The following is a 17,102-nucleotide window of genomic DNA, read 5'->3' on the forward strand; positions in this document are numbered from 1 at the left end:
GCCACGACATTTAACAGTGCCGCCACGACAGTACGCACAAACGGCGATAGAGGCGCTCCGCAAATCGGATGAGCGCGGGAGCGCCACCTAGCTACGAACGGCACCGGCCGCATGTCACGGCACAGCAGTCGAATACGAGAGACTGAGTTGTAATCATGTGATCAGCTATTGTTTCTAAGAGAGAGTGTGAAAATCCACGCAATTATTGTGATTAAAGGTTATAACAGAATGAATGAAGAACAAACAGCTGAAGGTGATTTCTTACACTTCAACATCATTATGTAACTGATATGTTATCAATATGAAACAGCATTGTGTTCTATCACCACATGAATCCTTTCCATCAGTTCCTCAGACACTTTTGAGTATTGTTCACTTGATCTTTCTTCAGGAAGAATCTCTTGTCCTCAACTTAAAATGCACATCCAATTCTAGGACTCTGATTTATATTTTGGCTTTTTGTAGACTTTGTAGATTTTAAAGTAAATATCATCTTCCGTTATGTTTTACACAAAGAAAAGGGAGGATGGGACAGGATTGGAGGGTGGGTAAACACTGCTGGCTACAACACCACAATTGTTGGTACTTTTTTCCAATCTTTGTGTGTACTCATCACTATCCAAACAGAGCTTTTTCTACAGTACAATACAGCAACTTTTGTAAAGCAGTCACATCATGTTCTTCATGCATCCACACATTGTGTTTGGAAAATCCCATTATGGAAGACACCTTTCTGAGATGTGTGATGATGCATTGCAAGTTACTTCTGTGAAGTATACTAATGATCAGTTATGAGTAATGTTAATCTGCTCATACTGTTGACTATGGAAATAGTCTTTGGATTACTTTATACATATTAGAATGAAATCAACAATTTTGAAAAAAATGCCACTGCCACTCAAATTATTTCTGTCTAACTATGCACTGGCTTGACAGGTTTACTCCAGGTTATCTTTGTACAGAGTCAATGACTTGGGGCATATTTCCTGACACATTCAAATATAATGTAGTAACACCCAGCTACAAAATTTGAGATAGGGAAACCACTTTTAATTATAACCCTATATCACTCCTTCCAGTCTTTTCAAAAGTTTTTGAGAATGTAGCCTATAATGGAATACTGGCTCATGTAACAGAACAGAACTTGTTAGCTGCCTCTACAGTTGGCCTTCATAAAGGATTCTCCACACAAAAAGGAATACATGATGTCACAAATGAAGTGCTAGCAAAGTAAACAAGGAAAATTATCCTGTTGGATTAATTTGTGACATTGGCAAAGCCTTTGATCACCTGGATCATAAAATTATACTAGTGAATTGAAGTGTTATGGCATCAATGGTACCCTTCTTGAATGGATGGAATCTTACCTCCACAACAGAAATAAACTGTACCTACAGCATGAAAATAGTCTTAGAACGGTAGAAAGTAGTGTGTGACAGGGGTCTGTACCATGCCCACTCTTGTTTCTAACCAACGTAAATGATCTTCTTATCAATTTAAAATGACAGCTTAAAAACTGTAATGTTTGCTGATGACACAAGCACACTAGTCAAGGGTCCTTTTTTGAACGAGAGTGATACACACACACACACACACACACACACACACACACACACACACACACACACACAAACCACACAAACACGATCCTTTGCCTTGTTTTTGTTCAAAGTAGTAGTTTTCTTACTAATTTACTTAATAAAATTTAAATGGCCTAAACATGTTTATGTTAAGTAATACAGTGATAGTTTATTGTTAATACAGTATACAGATTATGTTTACATGATAGATCTGTCTGAATACATCTTCTTCTTCTTTTCTTCTTTTGCTACTGCCTTTATCCTGCTTTGTGGGCAGAGTCGGGAGGGTTAAGAACGGATTTGGCATGGTGAATTTTAAAGGGAAGCCATATGCCCTTCCTGCCGCCACCCCATACCCCCCGGGACAGAATTAGTGTACCCCAGCTGTCTGCGTCTAGTGTCAATCATGAAATAGTGTGAATGTGTTTCAAATGTCTGAGAGTCATGTAACTGAAGCAGGACATGGCGACCAGCCCAGCATACACCTATGATGATGTGGAAAACCGCCTAAAAACCACATCCAGGCTGGCCGGCACACCGGCTGTCATTGGTAATCTGCGGGGCGAATTCGATCCGGGGCCGGCGCGCATACCCGAGTCCAGGAAGCAGTGTGTCAGCGCTCTCGGCTATCCTGACAGGTTATCTGTCTGAATACATGAAATACATAAAATGAAGGAAAAGTAACCATTTACATATGGCTGAGTGATGTGTGGACTTAGAAACAAAACAATATTTACACTAGCTTTTGAGCTATAGCTCACATGATGTGTGCAATTCCACTATAAATAAAGCCAGATATCAAAAGCTAGCATAAATACTGTTTTCTGTTGCATGTTTCTATGCACCACACATCAGTCGGCTACAGGTGAGTAGTTTGCATATCCTTCATTTTACATATTATTCCATCCAGGAATTTCCATTGTTGTTTCATATTTGTCTTACATTTATGCATACATTGATGTCCCTGAGAGTTCTCCTTAATCAGATTTACAGAAGATGATGAATGAATGAATCAATGAATGAATGGACACAAACAAGCTAGTACTTTGCAGGCTATCAGCAGGAAGTATTTTGACCTTCGATGTGAATCTTCAGGTTTTGGTGACGCAAAGACTGTTCCATTAAGTTTCGGGTGTGCAGCCGCAAGAAATCTCCTTCTTCTTCTAATATTTCGGCTGTATATCATCCAGCCATCTTCAGAGTGAGTCCCAAGACTGCAGCTCCAGTGCTCGCTTCATACCTTTATACTCGTGTACCGCGTGACTGCGCATGCAGCCACAGATGCAAATGCGCCAGAGACGCTGGTCAGCGGCAGAGACGTGCATAATGCGCAAGTTGTATCGATGACTCTGCAGTCGATGTGTGTTGGCATGTCGATATATCATTGTGAGCTGCACTGTGACAACGTCTTTGCGAGTTTATTACTGCAAGTGCCGGATTCCATGATTTATCAAGATTGAAACCACTATCTCTATTAATTAAATTTGTCGTCAAGCGAATTTCAATTGCCTCTTTCACTATCGAGTCCCAAAAGGATGATGTAGTTGGCAAAATTTCGGCGTTGCCATACAACATACTGTAGTTGTAGTTGTAGTCCCTTATCACCTCTGGTGGCCAATTTATTTATGGAAGACTTCGAGGAGAAGGCGCTTGAATCTGCTGGCTTGAAACCCACAGTATTCTGGAGATATGTTGATGACACCTTTGTAGTTTGGCTCCATGGTGAAGACAACTTACAAGACTTCCTAAGACATCTGAACTCCCTCCACTATCAAATAATGTTCACAATGGAAATTAAAAGGAGGGATGCCTTCCATTTTTGGATGTTTTGGTTCGGCACAGAGAGGATGGCACTTTGGGACATGAAGTGTATAGGAAGCCAATGCACAGCGATCTGTATTTACATGCAAATAGCTGCCACCATCCTGCCCAGACAATGAGTTTTCTCCGAACTCTGACCCACAGAGCGCATATTATTTCTGATGAAAGCAGTCTGCAAGATGAACTTTCTCACCTACAAAGAGTGTTTGAAGACAATGGGTACTCTCCACAACAAATACAGAGGGCACTGAAAATGAAACTGAAAGAGGCCACAAAGAAAGCAGAAGAAGATGAATAAACCTTTAAATCAATGGCCTTCCTGCAATATGTGGGTAGCCTCTCATCAAAAATAGGACGGCTTCTCGGCAGACACATAGTAAAAGCGATTTTTTGTCCTCCACCCAAGACAGCTGCACTCGTGGGGTCTGTCAAAGATGATTTGCAGCTCCGAAAATCTGGAGTCTACAAAATTCCATGTGAATGTGGCCCTTCTTACTTACCTCGGACAAACAACTCGTACTGTCCAAGAAAGATGTACAGAACACCGGAGGTACGCACGACTTTTGCAACCTAACAAGTCGGCAGTGGCAGAGCACTGTATTGATAATGGTCACAGAATGTTGTATGACAACGTCGAAATTTTGCCAACTACATCATCCTTTTGGGACTCGATAGTGAAAGAGGCAAATTAAATTCACTTCACGACAAATTTAATTAATAGAGATAGTGGTTTCAATCCTGACTGGAATCCGACACTTGCAGTAATAAACTCGCAAAGACATCGTCACAGTGCAGCTCACAATGATATATCGACATGCCAACACAGATCAACTGTGGAGTTATAGATACAACTCGCGCATTATGCACGTCTCTGCCGCCAACCAACGTCTCTGGCACATTTGCATCTGTGGCCGCATGCGCAGTCGTGCAGTACACGAGTATAAAGGGATGAAGCGAGCACTGGAGCAGCAGTCTTGGGACTCACTCTGAAGATGGCTGGACGATATACAGCCAAAATATTAGAAGAAGAAGGAGATTTCTTGTGGCTGCACGCCCTAAACTTAATGGAACATTTTGATCTTCATCTGGCAGGTAAATGGAGTGTCAATAAGATAATTCAGTCTAAAATTCGGATTCTTTACTGAGGAATGATAAATATTTATTTTCTGCACTGAGCAAATTCCCAGTGGCAATTCAAAGGCATACTGCAATAACCATAGTTAATATGTCCTTAGACTCAAGTACCTTCAATGAGTAAATGCATAAGTGACCATAATGGTCCAATATTCACAGTAAATCTGTCAAGCCCTTAGGTTCAAATCAGAAAAGAAAAATTGTGTACAATATAAACGTAATCAATGGCTATCTCCACATTTTTACAGAAAGTGTCTAGTTAAAATACTGTTTTGATTTGCAGTGTAGATGAAAAATGTCCTTTTTAAATACAGTACTTCAGCACTCTAAGTCCTGTTTTCCCCCAATGTAAATGAGGCTAATTTTAAAGAGAATAGAAGTAAGGGAGAAATACAATATGGGATTAAAATATCATGTGCCAATTAGACGAACTTCTACGTAACGCATAGACTAAACCCGCAATCGGGAATTAAAATTTGACTGTCATAAGTAGATCTATTGTTAAATTTTATACTTTATTATTAAGAAAGTATATCCACATAATTCAGATAAAAACTAAACAAAGTCTAGAATAAATAAAAAAACAATGTTCTATAGTGGCAGCAAAATTGTCCCACTAATAAATAACCAAACTGAGATGCATTACATTTACTGCAACAGACATGGTTAAAATTATAAAGCTCATTATATTGCTTAAAAGGCAAATCAGTCACTCAGCAATATCAAACACTTCATTGTAATTGTTCTCAAAGGCATTCTACTGTCCATACTGTCACAAGTAGTTCGATAATGAACAATTTCAAATATAAGAATAAGGAGATAAGTCACTACCAATTAAATAGAAAAGGCACTGAGCAGCACAGACAGATGTGTAGAAAAGATGGAAAGTAAAACAGCTTTCAGGCAAAGTCCTTAATTTTAATTAAGAGACACAAGCACAAAGCCCCTGTTATTTCCCACCACCTCTGCCTGACTGGCCTCCTCTCTTTGGTGAGCAGTGACCTATCACTTACATATATTTTATTACAAGTTGTTCCACTCCACACAATAGCTACACCATGGAAATAAGTTCAACAATCACCCTCACTACACAGGTCTTCAGTAACGAGAAACAGTTCCTGAAAAGCAGGCATGTAAATATCAAAACTGGGAAATAGTTCATAAAAACATTTTCTGGGATGTTTTGTTATATAGCTGTGAAACATGAATCCTAATGAAACAGGATACACAATTCCTAGAAGCAGAGGAGAAGGATGCTGAAAATAAGAGAAAAGACAAAAAGTTAAACAAGTGGGTCTTCATGGGAGTAGATGAAACAAAGGAACTGATTACTACTATAGAAAAGATGTAAACAAAATTCATTGGTCAAATGATATGGCACAATGGATTCTTGACCACCATATTGGAAGAAAAACATTTTAGAGAAGAAAGGAAGAAGAAGACCATGGAACAATCATCTGGATGCTGTGATGAATGGACTTGAATTCAAGCAGTACACTGACTTCAAATGCTCAGCACAGGAGAGACAATTATGACTGCTGTGACAAGGACTAGCCTTTAAAAATAATGATGATGATGATGATGATGATGGATATGTCATCACTGTAACTCAGAAGGTGGAACAGCTGACCGTCATTTATCTCAGAAAGCAAAACTCCAGTGCTGCTGAGAGATACATCAAAAAGTGAAAAGAAGTATCCCTAGCTTTCACAAGTTCCTTCTTCAGAAGGGAATGGAGAATAGGTTTGGGAAGGAGGTGCAGACCATACAGACCCCAGATTTGGAGGAATACCCACTTGATGTGAGGAGAAGGCAAGACAAACACAGGAGGGTTTCTCTCAGTCATGGCCTGAACAATTTTCCCCTCCTTCCCAAACATATAACTCAGTCCTTCCTGATGAACAAAATAAGAGCTGTGAAAGCTAGAGTTTTTTTTAATCTATTTTTTGCCAGTAGTGGAATTTCGCTACCTGAAAGTAAATACCATCATCCATTCCATCTACTTGCAAATTTACAGTCTTCTCAAGTGCAATGTCCTTTTGACACAGTCTTCATGGATAATGCAATACCAATTTCTTCAGATTTTAACTGTGTTCATCAGGATGTCAAACATGATATTAATTGTTGTTGTAATTCTTACCACTGTGGAAGTTGGGGAAGTCATTGGCTCTGATGGCATGACTAACATATTTCATTACCCAAGTGATCTCTACTTCACACTGTTTACTATTGTAATATACATACCAGCATTCTCTGAAACAGTGGTGGATGGTCATCAATGTCAGTAACCTTCACTCTCAGTAATCTTGTGGCCTGCTGTGGTGGATCTCCATTGTCTTGCACTACCAACTGTAGTTCGTAACTATCTTGGGATTCACGATCAAGTAATGTGCGTGTTGTGATCAGTCCTGTCAGCCGATCTGTATGCATATATAAGTAAAGTTCTGTAATGTCTCAGATCATAAAAAACTGTAAATACTATTGTTTTTATCAATTTGAATTGTTTAAAAAATATTGTTTGAAGAAAAAATAATGTTTTAAAATTTCTGACAGCATGGTTGAAGAATTGAAGAACGAATATTGAACCATACACAACAAATGACATAGTGGACTTTGCAGGAAATTAGATTACTGTTGCTTATTGGCATTAGCAAAAGGGATAGGCACATATCCCACAAGAAAATAGATATCTGTGCTCTTAACTGTCTTCTTCATCTTTTCTAATTTCTCTGTCTTACAATTTTGTCCCATGCTGACATATATCATAGCTGATTTTCATCATGCATTGTTATTCTGTGCATTAACCCCCATTCTTTACATCAATATTTAAATTTGTATTCAGTGCTCTACCTTATGATGTGTGGAACAGGGTAAACCAATTCAGCCTCCATCCCCCTCTGCAATTCCATTTGTGGATGGTGTGAGAGAACACATACTTGTAGTCTCAATATAGACTTCAATTTCTCTGATCATAAGGCACAAAATATTAATACTGGTGGAAGCAAATTTTCAATTATTCTGTACCTCACTTTTTTGTAAGCTTGAACTAAGTTGAAAGTTTGACTGCTTATAGTTGTTGTTGTTGTTGTTGTCTTCAGTCCTGAGACTGGTTTGATGCAGCTCTCCATGCTACTCTATCCTGTGCAAGCTGCTTCATCTCCCAGTACCTACTGCAACCTACATCCTTCTGAATCTGCTTAGTGTATTCGTCTCTTGGTCTCCCTCTACGATTTTTACCCTCCACGCTGCCCTCCAATGCTAAATTTGTGATCCCTTGATGCCTCAGAACATGTCCTACTAACCGATCCCTTCTTCTCGTCAAGTTGTGCCACAAAATTCTCTTCTCCCCAACCCTATTCAACACTTCCTCATTAATTATGTGATCTACCCATCTAATCTTCAGCATTCTTCCGTAGCACCACATTTCGAAAGCTTCTATTCTCTTCTTGTCCAAACTATTTATTGTCCATGTTTCACTTCCATACATGGCTACACTCCAAACAAATACTTTCATAAACGACTTCCTGATACATAAATCTATATTCGAAGTTAACAAATTTCTCTTCTTGAAAAACGCTTTCCTTGCCATTGCCAGTCTACATTTTATATCCTCTCTACTTCGACCATCATCAGTTATTTTACTTCCTAAATAGCAAAACTCCTTTACTACTTTAAGTGTCTCATTTCCTAATCTAATTCCCGCAACATCACCCGATTTAATTTGACTACATTCCATTATCCTCGTTTTGCTTTTGTTGATGTTCATCTTATATCCTCTTTTCAAGACACTGTCCATTCTGTTCAACTGCTCTTCCAAGTCCTTTGCCGTCTCTGACAGAATTACAATGTCATCGGCAAACCTCAAAGTTTTTATTTCTTCTCCATGAATTTTAATACCTACTCCAAATTTTTCTTTTGTTTCCTTTACTGCTTGCTCAATATACAGATTGAATAACATTGGGGAGAGGCTACAACCCTGTCTCACTCCTTTCCCAACCACTGCTTCCCTTTCATGCCCCTCCACTCTTATAACTGCCATCTGGTTTCTGTACACATTGTAAATAGCCTTTCGCTCCCTGTATTTTACCCCTGCCACCTTCTAAATTTGAAAGAGAGTTTCCCAGTTAACATTGTCAAAAGCTTTCTCTAAGTCTACAAATGCTAGAAACGTAGGTTTGCCTTTTCTTAATCTTTCTTCTAAGATAAGTCGTAAGGTCAGTATTGCCTCACGTGTACCTACATTTCGACGGAATCCCAACTGATCCTCCCCGAGGTCAGCATCTACCAGTTTTCCCATTCGTCTATAAAGAATTCGCGTTAGTATTTTGCAACTGTGACTTATTAAACTGATAGTTCGGTAATTTTCACATCTGTCAGCACCTGCTTTCTTTGGGATTGGAATTATTATATTCTTCTTGAAGTCTGACGGTATTTCACCTGTCTCATACATCTTGCTCACCAGCTGGTACAATTTTGACATGACTGGCTCTCCCAAGGCCGTCAGTAGTTCTAATGGAATGTTGTCTACTCCGGGGGCCTGCTTATAGGTCAATATAATTTCATGATCTTAACAAGTGTGAACTATAGCTTTGATAACTGAGCTGCTCGTTAATGCCTTATATAGAATGCAGCATATTTTCAATTCCCTGTTTTACATCAGGTTACATTGAATAGCTTTTAAAACTGCTCCATTCCATATCACTCAAATGTACAGAACAAATGAGCCATATTCACTGCAGTTGTATCACAATTGTTCAATTCTGTCCCTCTTTCCTATTTCCAAAATAGTAGAGAATCTCCCTTTACATATAATAATTTATTATTTGTAGTTATACATTGTTACTAGACAAATTTTTGAATGTACAAGATGGTTACAATTAAACTTTTACTGCTTAAGAGGGCCCCCATGATAAACAAGTGATCTTAGGGCAATGAAACTCTTGTGGAAACAGCTGTAAACACAAGCTAAAGAGAAATAATGTATAAACTATTGAAAGAAGCATATTTTAATTTCACATGGAGAGGTAACATTTGTTGATTGTGTATAATGTTTTCATTCCAGGTTACAAATGTTGTTCAGTGCAATGACAGCAGGGAACTGCACTAGTGATTGCTCTACTGCAACCTGAAACAACAGTGGACTGTGGAATGTTTAGCTGCCATGACATAGCTCATGCACTGCTTCAGGATCAAATATTGCATCCATCATTCTTAGCCATGGCAACAGTAACTTCTTCAACAATTTGTGGCACCACTGGCTATTGGCCTCTCCCACAAGTAATTCCCTAATCACCAAACTTCTGAATCATGTTCTTTAACCCTCGTGCAGACAGAGGACTTCTCTGTATTCCTTTAATGCATTGATACTTACAAAGAGCAGTGCCACTGATGATGTTTCTATATATCAATTTTATGGATAAAGCCCTTCTCACTTTCTCCAGGCACATGTTCAATGCCTGCAACTGTAATGCACAATGATGCTTGTGTTTCAATCTTATGTCACCATACCAATACCAGCACCTAATGACAAGTCATGACACTAGCACAACTAACAATGCAAATCCTGCAGCAGACAATCTAGCCATCATTCCAGTAACGTTGGGTATCCATACGGTAAATAGTTTTCTGGCTACACGGCTCAGATAGTGAAAGTTTAATTACAACCTTCCTGTAAATATGCATACTATATATTAGAATTGTACATACCAATTTTAAAAGCTTGATATTCAGCCCCACTATGAAGGAATTTGTAGAATATCATTCCATTGGGAGAGTTGGGATCATCTGGATCAGTAGCTTGAACATGGAACACAGGAGAACCTATAGTGGAATTCTGCAACAGACATTTTATTTCAAATTAATGTATGAAGCTTGAATTTCATAGATTAAATGATAGCTACTGACATAAAATGAAGATAATGAAAGTTTGATAGTTTATCGATAGTCACATTACATCAATATTCAGACATATTTTCATCTTGTATTGTACCTATACACATAAAAAATAGGAGAGGTGAAAAAGACAAGAATAATCTATCACAAAAAATTCAGAAAGTCATAGTACATTAGAATGTAAGACTGGCAGCTACAGAACACACCTCACATGACTGAATTTGAAAGAAACCTATTAGCAATATCAGGCCTGCTCTTCGCTTTCACTCCATCCTACTGGCCTAATTTCACAATATTACAAAACCACACAAAGTACAAGTAGTGGCTGAAATGTAACACAGTTGGCTTCTGACAGAGAGAAGGTATAGGTAACACTCTGGATTCATATTCAGGAGGACAGCAGTTCAAATTCACATCCAGCCATCCAGATTTAAGCTTACTGCAGTTTCCATAAATTGTTTAAGGCAAATGCCAGGCTGGCTCCTTTGAATAAGGCATAACCCATTCCCTTCCCCAGGCTTTTGCTAACCCAAATCTGTGCTCTTAGCTAGCGGGACATTAAAATCTGATCTTTGTTCCCTTTCTATGTTTTAATGTCTATGGTTACTATCTTGACAGTGAGATAATCAAGTGTTAACATGTGTCAACATAAAGTGAAAGCAGTGATAAGAAGAAAACAACATGCTTCTCTCTCAAAAAGTGTGCCTACCTGCTGTCAAATAATGCTCACATGATAATGACCATGAAATGCAAGAGATGATTGAAAATTTAAGTTCGGACATGTCAGATCTAGCTTACAATCCCAGGCTCATGCCATTCAGTTTTCACTTTTTCAGCCAGTTCATAGAATTTCTATGGAGAATCAATTTCTACCACAAAAAAGGAACACCAAGGGTACTTCAACACTGAATTAAAGAGATCAGAAAGTTATGTTATTAATTACTAAAAGTTTGTGAAAAACTATGTGGAAAAGTAGTGTAAGTTTAATTCTTATCCATATAATAATTATTGAGTGATCACGTACCAGGCTCTATTCTTGTATCTTCTGATAGAAAAATTCATTATTTTTGTCCTTTTAAATATCAATTACCATTCTTATTTTAAATGATAGAGTGAAGACACAGCTTATTATTTCTATTTCATACCTCTGAAACATATGCAACTTCATCAAGAGTTGGTCGAACAAATATGGGAACACCATCATTGGTAAATACATCGCCTATGAAAATGCTTAATGGAACATCAGAACTCAGAGCTGGACTTCCTTCATCTTGTGCGCGTACTATCAGCTGATACGGGTCTGTGCGACCCTTGCCTGTCAGCTGTCTCTTTGTCCTGATTTCACCTGTTGTTTGGTTGATTTCAAATAGCCCTGCAAGAATTTTTAAAGTGTATTACATCTCAACAGCAACTTGCCATAAAATGCTGAAATGTACACCAAAAAAAAATTATAGATACCATACAGTGGCTAAATAAAACTATGCAAATGTGTGCACATGCACACATTACATGTATGTAATGTAGGTACAAACAAACATACATTCTACAGTAAGCAAATATCAAGCATAACTAAATTCAATAACAACATGAAATGCATGCTTCTCAAGATTTTGGAAAAATAGATTTCTTCTCCAGAAATTATCCAAATTAAGAAAGAACATTGAAAGATATGGGATGGTAATAAATGTGGTTATTAAAGGAAGATTACAATAAATAAAAATGAAGGAAAGCCACCAATCACTAATAACTCATTGGCATGTGGCACATATAACAATACCAAGATTTAACTAACTTCTGAACTACTACTCTTTTTCTAGTGCAAGTACACACTGTAACACACATTCATTCATTTCTAAATGAATACAACCAAATAGATATCTCAGTGCAAACACTTAGTGTAACTGACAGTATTACATTTATTCTCAAGAATTTACAACAGATCTGTACTGGCATCTTAAGAAACAGAGACTTGAAATTGTGATGTTTATCATCAAAATACTTGTGTATTGAATGTTTTTAAAATTAATATATTTAAAATTCTGCACTGAATTTTATTACTTATATGAGGATAGATTTCTGTTCACTGAAGAGTAATGGCAGGGAACTAACAGACACCAAGAACAGGACACTAGGTTGCAATGCAAAAGTGAAGAATGTGTTCAGTGAGATTTCTCATCTGCAAAACTCTTCATCTGAGGAAACAGGAAAGGCCACTGAGTGCCTTGTCATGTCTGGGAGAGGGCAAATTTTGATAGCTCAAAGAAGCAGCATATGTAACTGTGTCCTATGTATTGTGAGCTGGGAGGTTGTCGTGGATCAAAAACGCTCACTTGGACAGCTTCCTGTCTTGACAGCCTCACATAACCTCTTCAGGAGATTTTGGCAGAAGGTCCTGTTGACAGTTTTACCCTTACGTGCGTAATCTGTTAGCATAAAACCATGGCAGTCGCTAAAACATACTGAGCAGCACCTTTCCCAATGATGGTCAGATATTTGTTGTTTCTGATAATGGTCATAATAAATCAACATCTGATGGAACTTTTGCTCAGTTAACAAATTACGTGATACCACATAAATTCTGGCCAGATTTGTGCTTGTTTTTATTTATAAAGTATATAATCCATTACTGTGTATGTTTATGAATGTGTCTAACTATTGAGTGTAAATTTTGTCGCAAACACACTGATATGCTCTTGTCCTTGCATCTCTTTCATTGTCCATGAAAAATTAGTTGGCAAGCAATTAATAGCAAAAGATCTAAAAACAAAACTAGATCATTTTTGCGATTTCTATCATTCAACTTTAAATGGAGACAAAAAATATGTTTCTATTTATACTTTTATTTTTTATGTTATAAACATGCAAGGAACACTGCAACATAACAGGAATTTTCCTATTTCTCTATTTGCAAATTTTGTAACCCTTGCTTTCAGCTATTATTACTAAAAATCTTCACATAAATACATATCTTCAGGAGAGTTTCAATAAACTAAATCTGATGTGTAATCTACGAAAAAGAAGTTATTTTAGTATTTTTGGTTTGTGAAACGTTCTGGGAGGTTCTAGAATAACACATCTTATATTATGTCTGTTTGGCACCAAGTGAATCAGTTCAGGTCAGACAAAGTTCAGATCAGTTTTGACTGTTTTTGATGTATGTTATTTGCTGAGATGTTCATGTAGAAATATGAAAGCACACATGAAACTTCACACGGAATGAAAAATACATCACATTTCCTGACAGAATAACATGCCATGTCATTCAACACCCTGGACCTCAGACAGGGTATTACGCAACAGGTATTATTGGCTTGATGCAGCTGTCCATGCTACTCTATCTTGTGCAAGCCTCTTGATCTCCAAATAACTACTGCCACATACATACTTATGAATCTGCTCACTGCATTCATAGCTTGGTTTCCTCTATGATTTTAGCCCCAACACTTTCTTCCAATAATAAACTGGTGACCCCTTGATGTCAAAAAATGTGTTGTATCAACCAATCCATTCTACTAGTCAGGTTGCACCACAAATACTGTTCTCCCCAATTCTATTCAGCACCTGCTCTCTAGTTACATGGCATACCCATATAATCTTCAGCATTCTTCTGTAGCATCACATTTCAAAAGCTTCTATTGTCTTCTTGTCTAAACTGTTTATCATCCACATTTCATTTCCATACATGGCTAGACCCCATACAAATATCTTCAGAAAACTCTTCCAAACGCTTAAGTCTATACTCAAAAAAATGGAAAATCCAGGATGGAATGTAACAACATTATGAGAAAGGTAGTTACTCACCATATAGCAGAGATGCTGAGGTACAGGTAGGCACAACAAAAAGACTGTCGCATTATAAGCTTTCGGCCATCGAGGCCTTCGTTGAAAATAAATGTCAGACACACACATGACCACACACGTAAAATACAACTCACACAAGCATGACTGCAGCCTCTGGCAGCTTCAGCAGTCATATCTTGCATGTGTGTTTGTTATCTATTTTAAACAAAGGCCTCAATGATTGAAAGCTTCTATTGTGATAGTCTTTTTGTTGTGCCTATCTGTGACTCAGCACCTCTGCTACGTGGTGAGCAGCAACTCTCCATTTCATAATACTGTTAAGTCTATATTCAACATTAACAAATTTCTCTTCTTCAGAAATGATTTTCTTGCCCTTCCCAATCTACATTTTATATCCTCTGCACTTTGGTCAATCATCAGTTATTTTGCTGTCCAAATAATAACAAAAATCATCTACTACATTAAGTGTCTCCTTTCTTAATCTGATTCCCTCAGTGTCACGTGATTTACATTCACTTTTCCTAGCTTTTCTTTTGCTGATTTTCACCTTATATCCGCCTTTAAAGACATTGTCCATTCCATTCAACTGCTTTCCCAAGTGCTTTGCTATTTCTGAGAAAATTACAATTTCATATGCAAGTCTCAAAGTTTTTATTTCTTCTCCATGAATTATAACTTCTGCTCCAAAATTTTCTTTTGTTTGCTTTACTGCTCTTTCAATGTACAGGTCGAATAACATCATGGATAAGCTACAGCCCTGTCCCATTCACTTCTCAACCATTGATTCTCCTTCATGTCCCTTGAATACCATTTGGTTTCTGTACAAAGTGTAAACAGAAATTTCTTATTGTTAAAATAAGAAAAGCATGTCTTATGGTGAACCCATGTTTCCACTTCTTATGTTGGTCCTTTTGTCTTGATGTCATAGTGATACAACCAGCACTCACCCATTGTGATTAGACAGCAAAAGAAGTCAACTGGATCAGTATGAAGTCACAATATTTCTGCTGCTGCTGTTGCTGCAGTTAGGCGAACTTTTTGAAAGAGAGTGTGCAGTCAAGGAAAGCAGATGGTGCCACCATGCATCATGTTCAAAATATCTTGTAAGAGGATTAAAATTGATCAATGACTGATTTTTCTCTTTCTGCATTTATTGCCTCAATTCTGGTATGTCAGTCTTGGAGCACTAGTGTCTCCATTTCTCTTTCGATTTCTGACTCCTCATAAAGAGAGGGTCTGCCATTTTGTCCTTTGCCATTCATACTTGTTTGACCACAATGGAAGTGTCTGCAACACTTAATTACTGTGTCATATGATGATGTGTTGTCACAGTATATTTTCGTCAGATTAGCATAAATTGAAGCAGCATTTTCCCCATTCAAATGCAGAAAAAGAATTAACACTGAATACTGCACTTTATCAATGGTATGCGATATTTTGTTTTGACTTCTCTACTGGCATGCTGTAATGCTGTTGCATGGAGAGTTTGTGTGTTTGTTCCTTTGTTTGCTGTCCATTTAACAGTCAATTTTTGAACATTGTCATCAGTTTAAGCTCACATATATAAAGGTTTAGTTAACATACGTAAGTGCATATATTGATATAAATAGTTAAGGCCAGAAATTATCATATTTTTGTTGCAAAAACAAACTTATGCTACTTACACTGTTTTACAAAGACTTTACAACTTGAAATATAAATGCATACATTGATATAGTGTGTGAGGATCAGGAATTATCATTTTTGTGATGCAAAAACAAACTTATGCTCTATACACTCTATTTTACAAAGGGATATTATAACCTGAAATCTTCTAATGAAAAATAGCTTTTCTCTTTAGTAATTGCTTAGGTTTATTCTTTAAAGTGTTTAAATAAGCTATCTTAAGATCAGATCGAAGTCTTACAAAAGATAGTTCCTACTGAATATGGACTATGGTTTGCACCCTTGGTTTTACTTGCAATTTTGTAATAGTTTTCCCTCCCCCCTTATTGTGCCTACTGTATTTACTCGAACCTAAGCCGCACTTTTTTCTGGTTTTTGTAATACAAAAAACTGCCTGTGGCTTAGAATCGAGTGCAATGTAAGCAGAAGTTCTGAAAAATATTGGTAGGTGCCGCCACAACTAACTTCTGCCATCGAATATATGTAGCGCTATACAGGCATGCTTTGCAGGCACAAAGATAAATACTGGCGCCAAAACCTCTGCATCAGTAAATAAATTTTTAAAAAAAGGTGAAGACAGCAAAGGACTTGGAAGAGCAGTTGAACGGAGTGAACAGTGTCTTGAAAGGGGGATATAAGATGAACATCAACAAAAGCAAAACGAGGATAATGGAATGTAGTTGAATGAAGTTGAGTGATGTTGAGGGAATTAGATTAGGAAATGAGAAAATTAAAGTAGTAAAGGAGTTTTGATATTTGGGGCGCAAAATAACTGATGATGGTCGAAGTAGAGAGGATATAAAATGTAGACTGGCAATGGCAAGGAAAGCGTTTCTGAAGAAGAGAAATTTGTTAACATTGAGTATAGATTTAAGTGTCAGGAAGTCGCTTCTGAAAGTATTTGTATGGAGTGTAGCCATGTATGGAAGTGAAACATGGACAATAAATAGTTTGGACAGGAAGAGAATAGAAGCTTTCGAAATATGGTGCTACAGAAGAATGATGAAGATTAGATGGGTAGATCACATAACTAATGAGGAGGTATTGAATAGAACTGGGGAGAAGAGTAGTTTGTGGCACAACTTGATGAGAAGAAGGGACCGGTTGGTAGGACATGTTCTGAGGCATCAAGGGATCACAAATTTAGCATTGGAAGGCAGCATGGAGGGTAAAAATCATAGAGGGAGACCAAGAGATGAATACCGCATT

The 17,102-nt window shown here is 37.6% G+C and overlaps 1 protein-coding gene across 1 annotated transcript in view; it reads right to left on the reverse strand.

Moving 5' to 3' along the window:
- Positions 1–17,102, reverse strand: part of LOC126284301 (cadherin-23) — a 391,034-nt gene that overhangs the window by 42,976 nt on the left and 330,956 nt on the right. Inside the window, exons 20-22 of the mRNA XM_049983132.1 lie at positions 11,573–11,799; positions 10,242–10,368; positions 6,780–6,955 (exon numbers count right to left, since the gene is read on the reverse strand). Coding sequence (XP_049839089.1) covers positions 6,780–6,955; positions 10,242–10,368; positions 11,573–11,799 — 530 coding nt within the window. The remainder of the gene's footprint in view (positions 1–6,779; positions 6,956–10,241; positions 10,369–11,572; positions 11,800–17,102) is intronic.

Source organism: Schistocerca gregaria, chromosome 8, assembly GCF_023897955.1.
Source record: "Schistocerca gregaria isolate iqSchGreg1 chromosome 8, iqSchGreg1.2, whole genome shotgun sequence".
In the NCBI taxonomy this organism is placed as follows: Eukaryota; Metazoa; Arthropoda; class Insecta; order Orthoptera; family Acrididae; genus Schistocerca; species Schistocerca gregaria.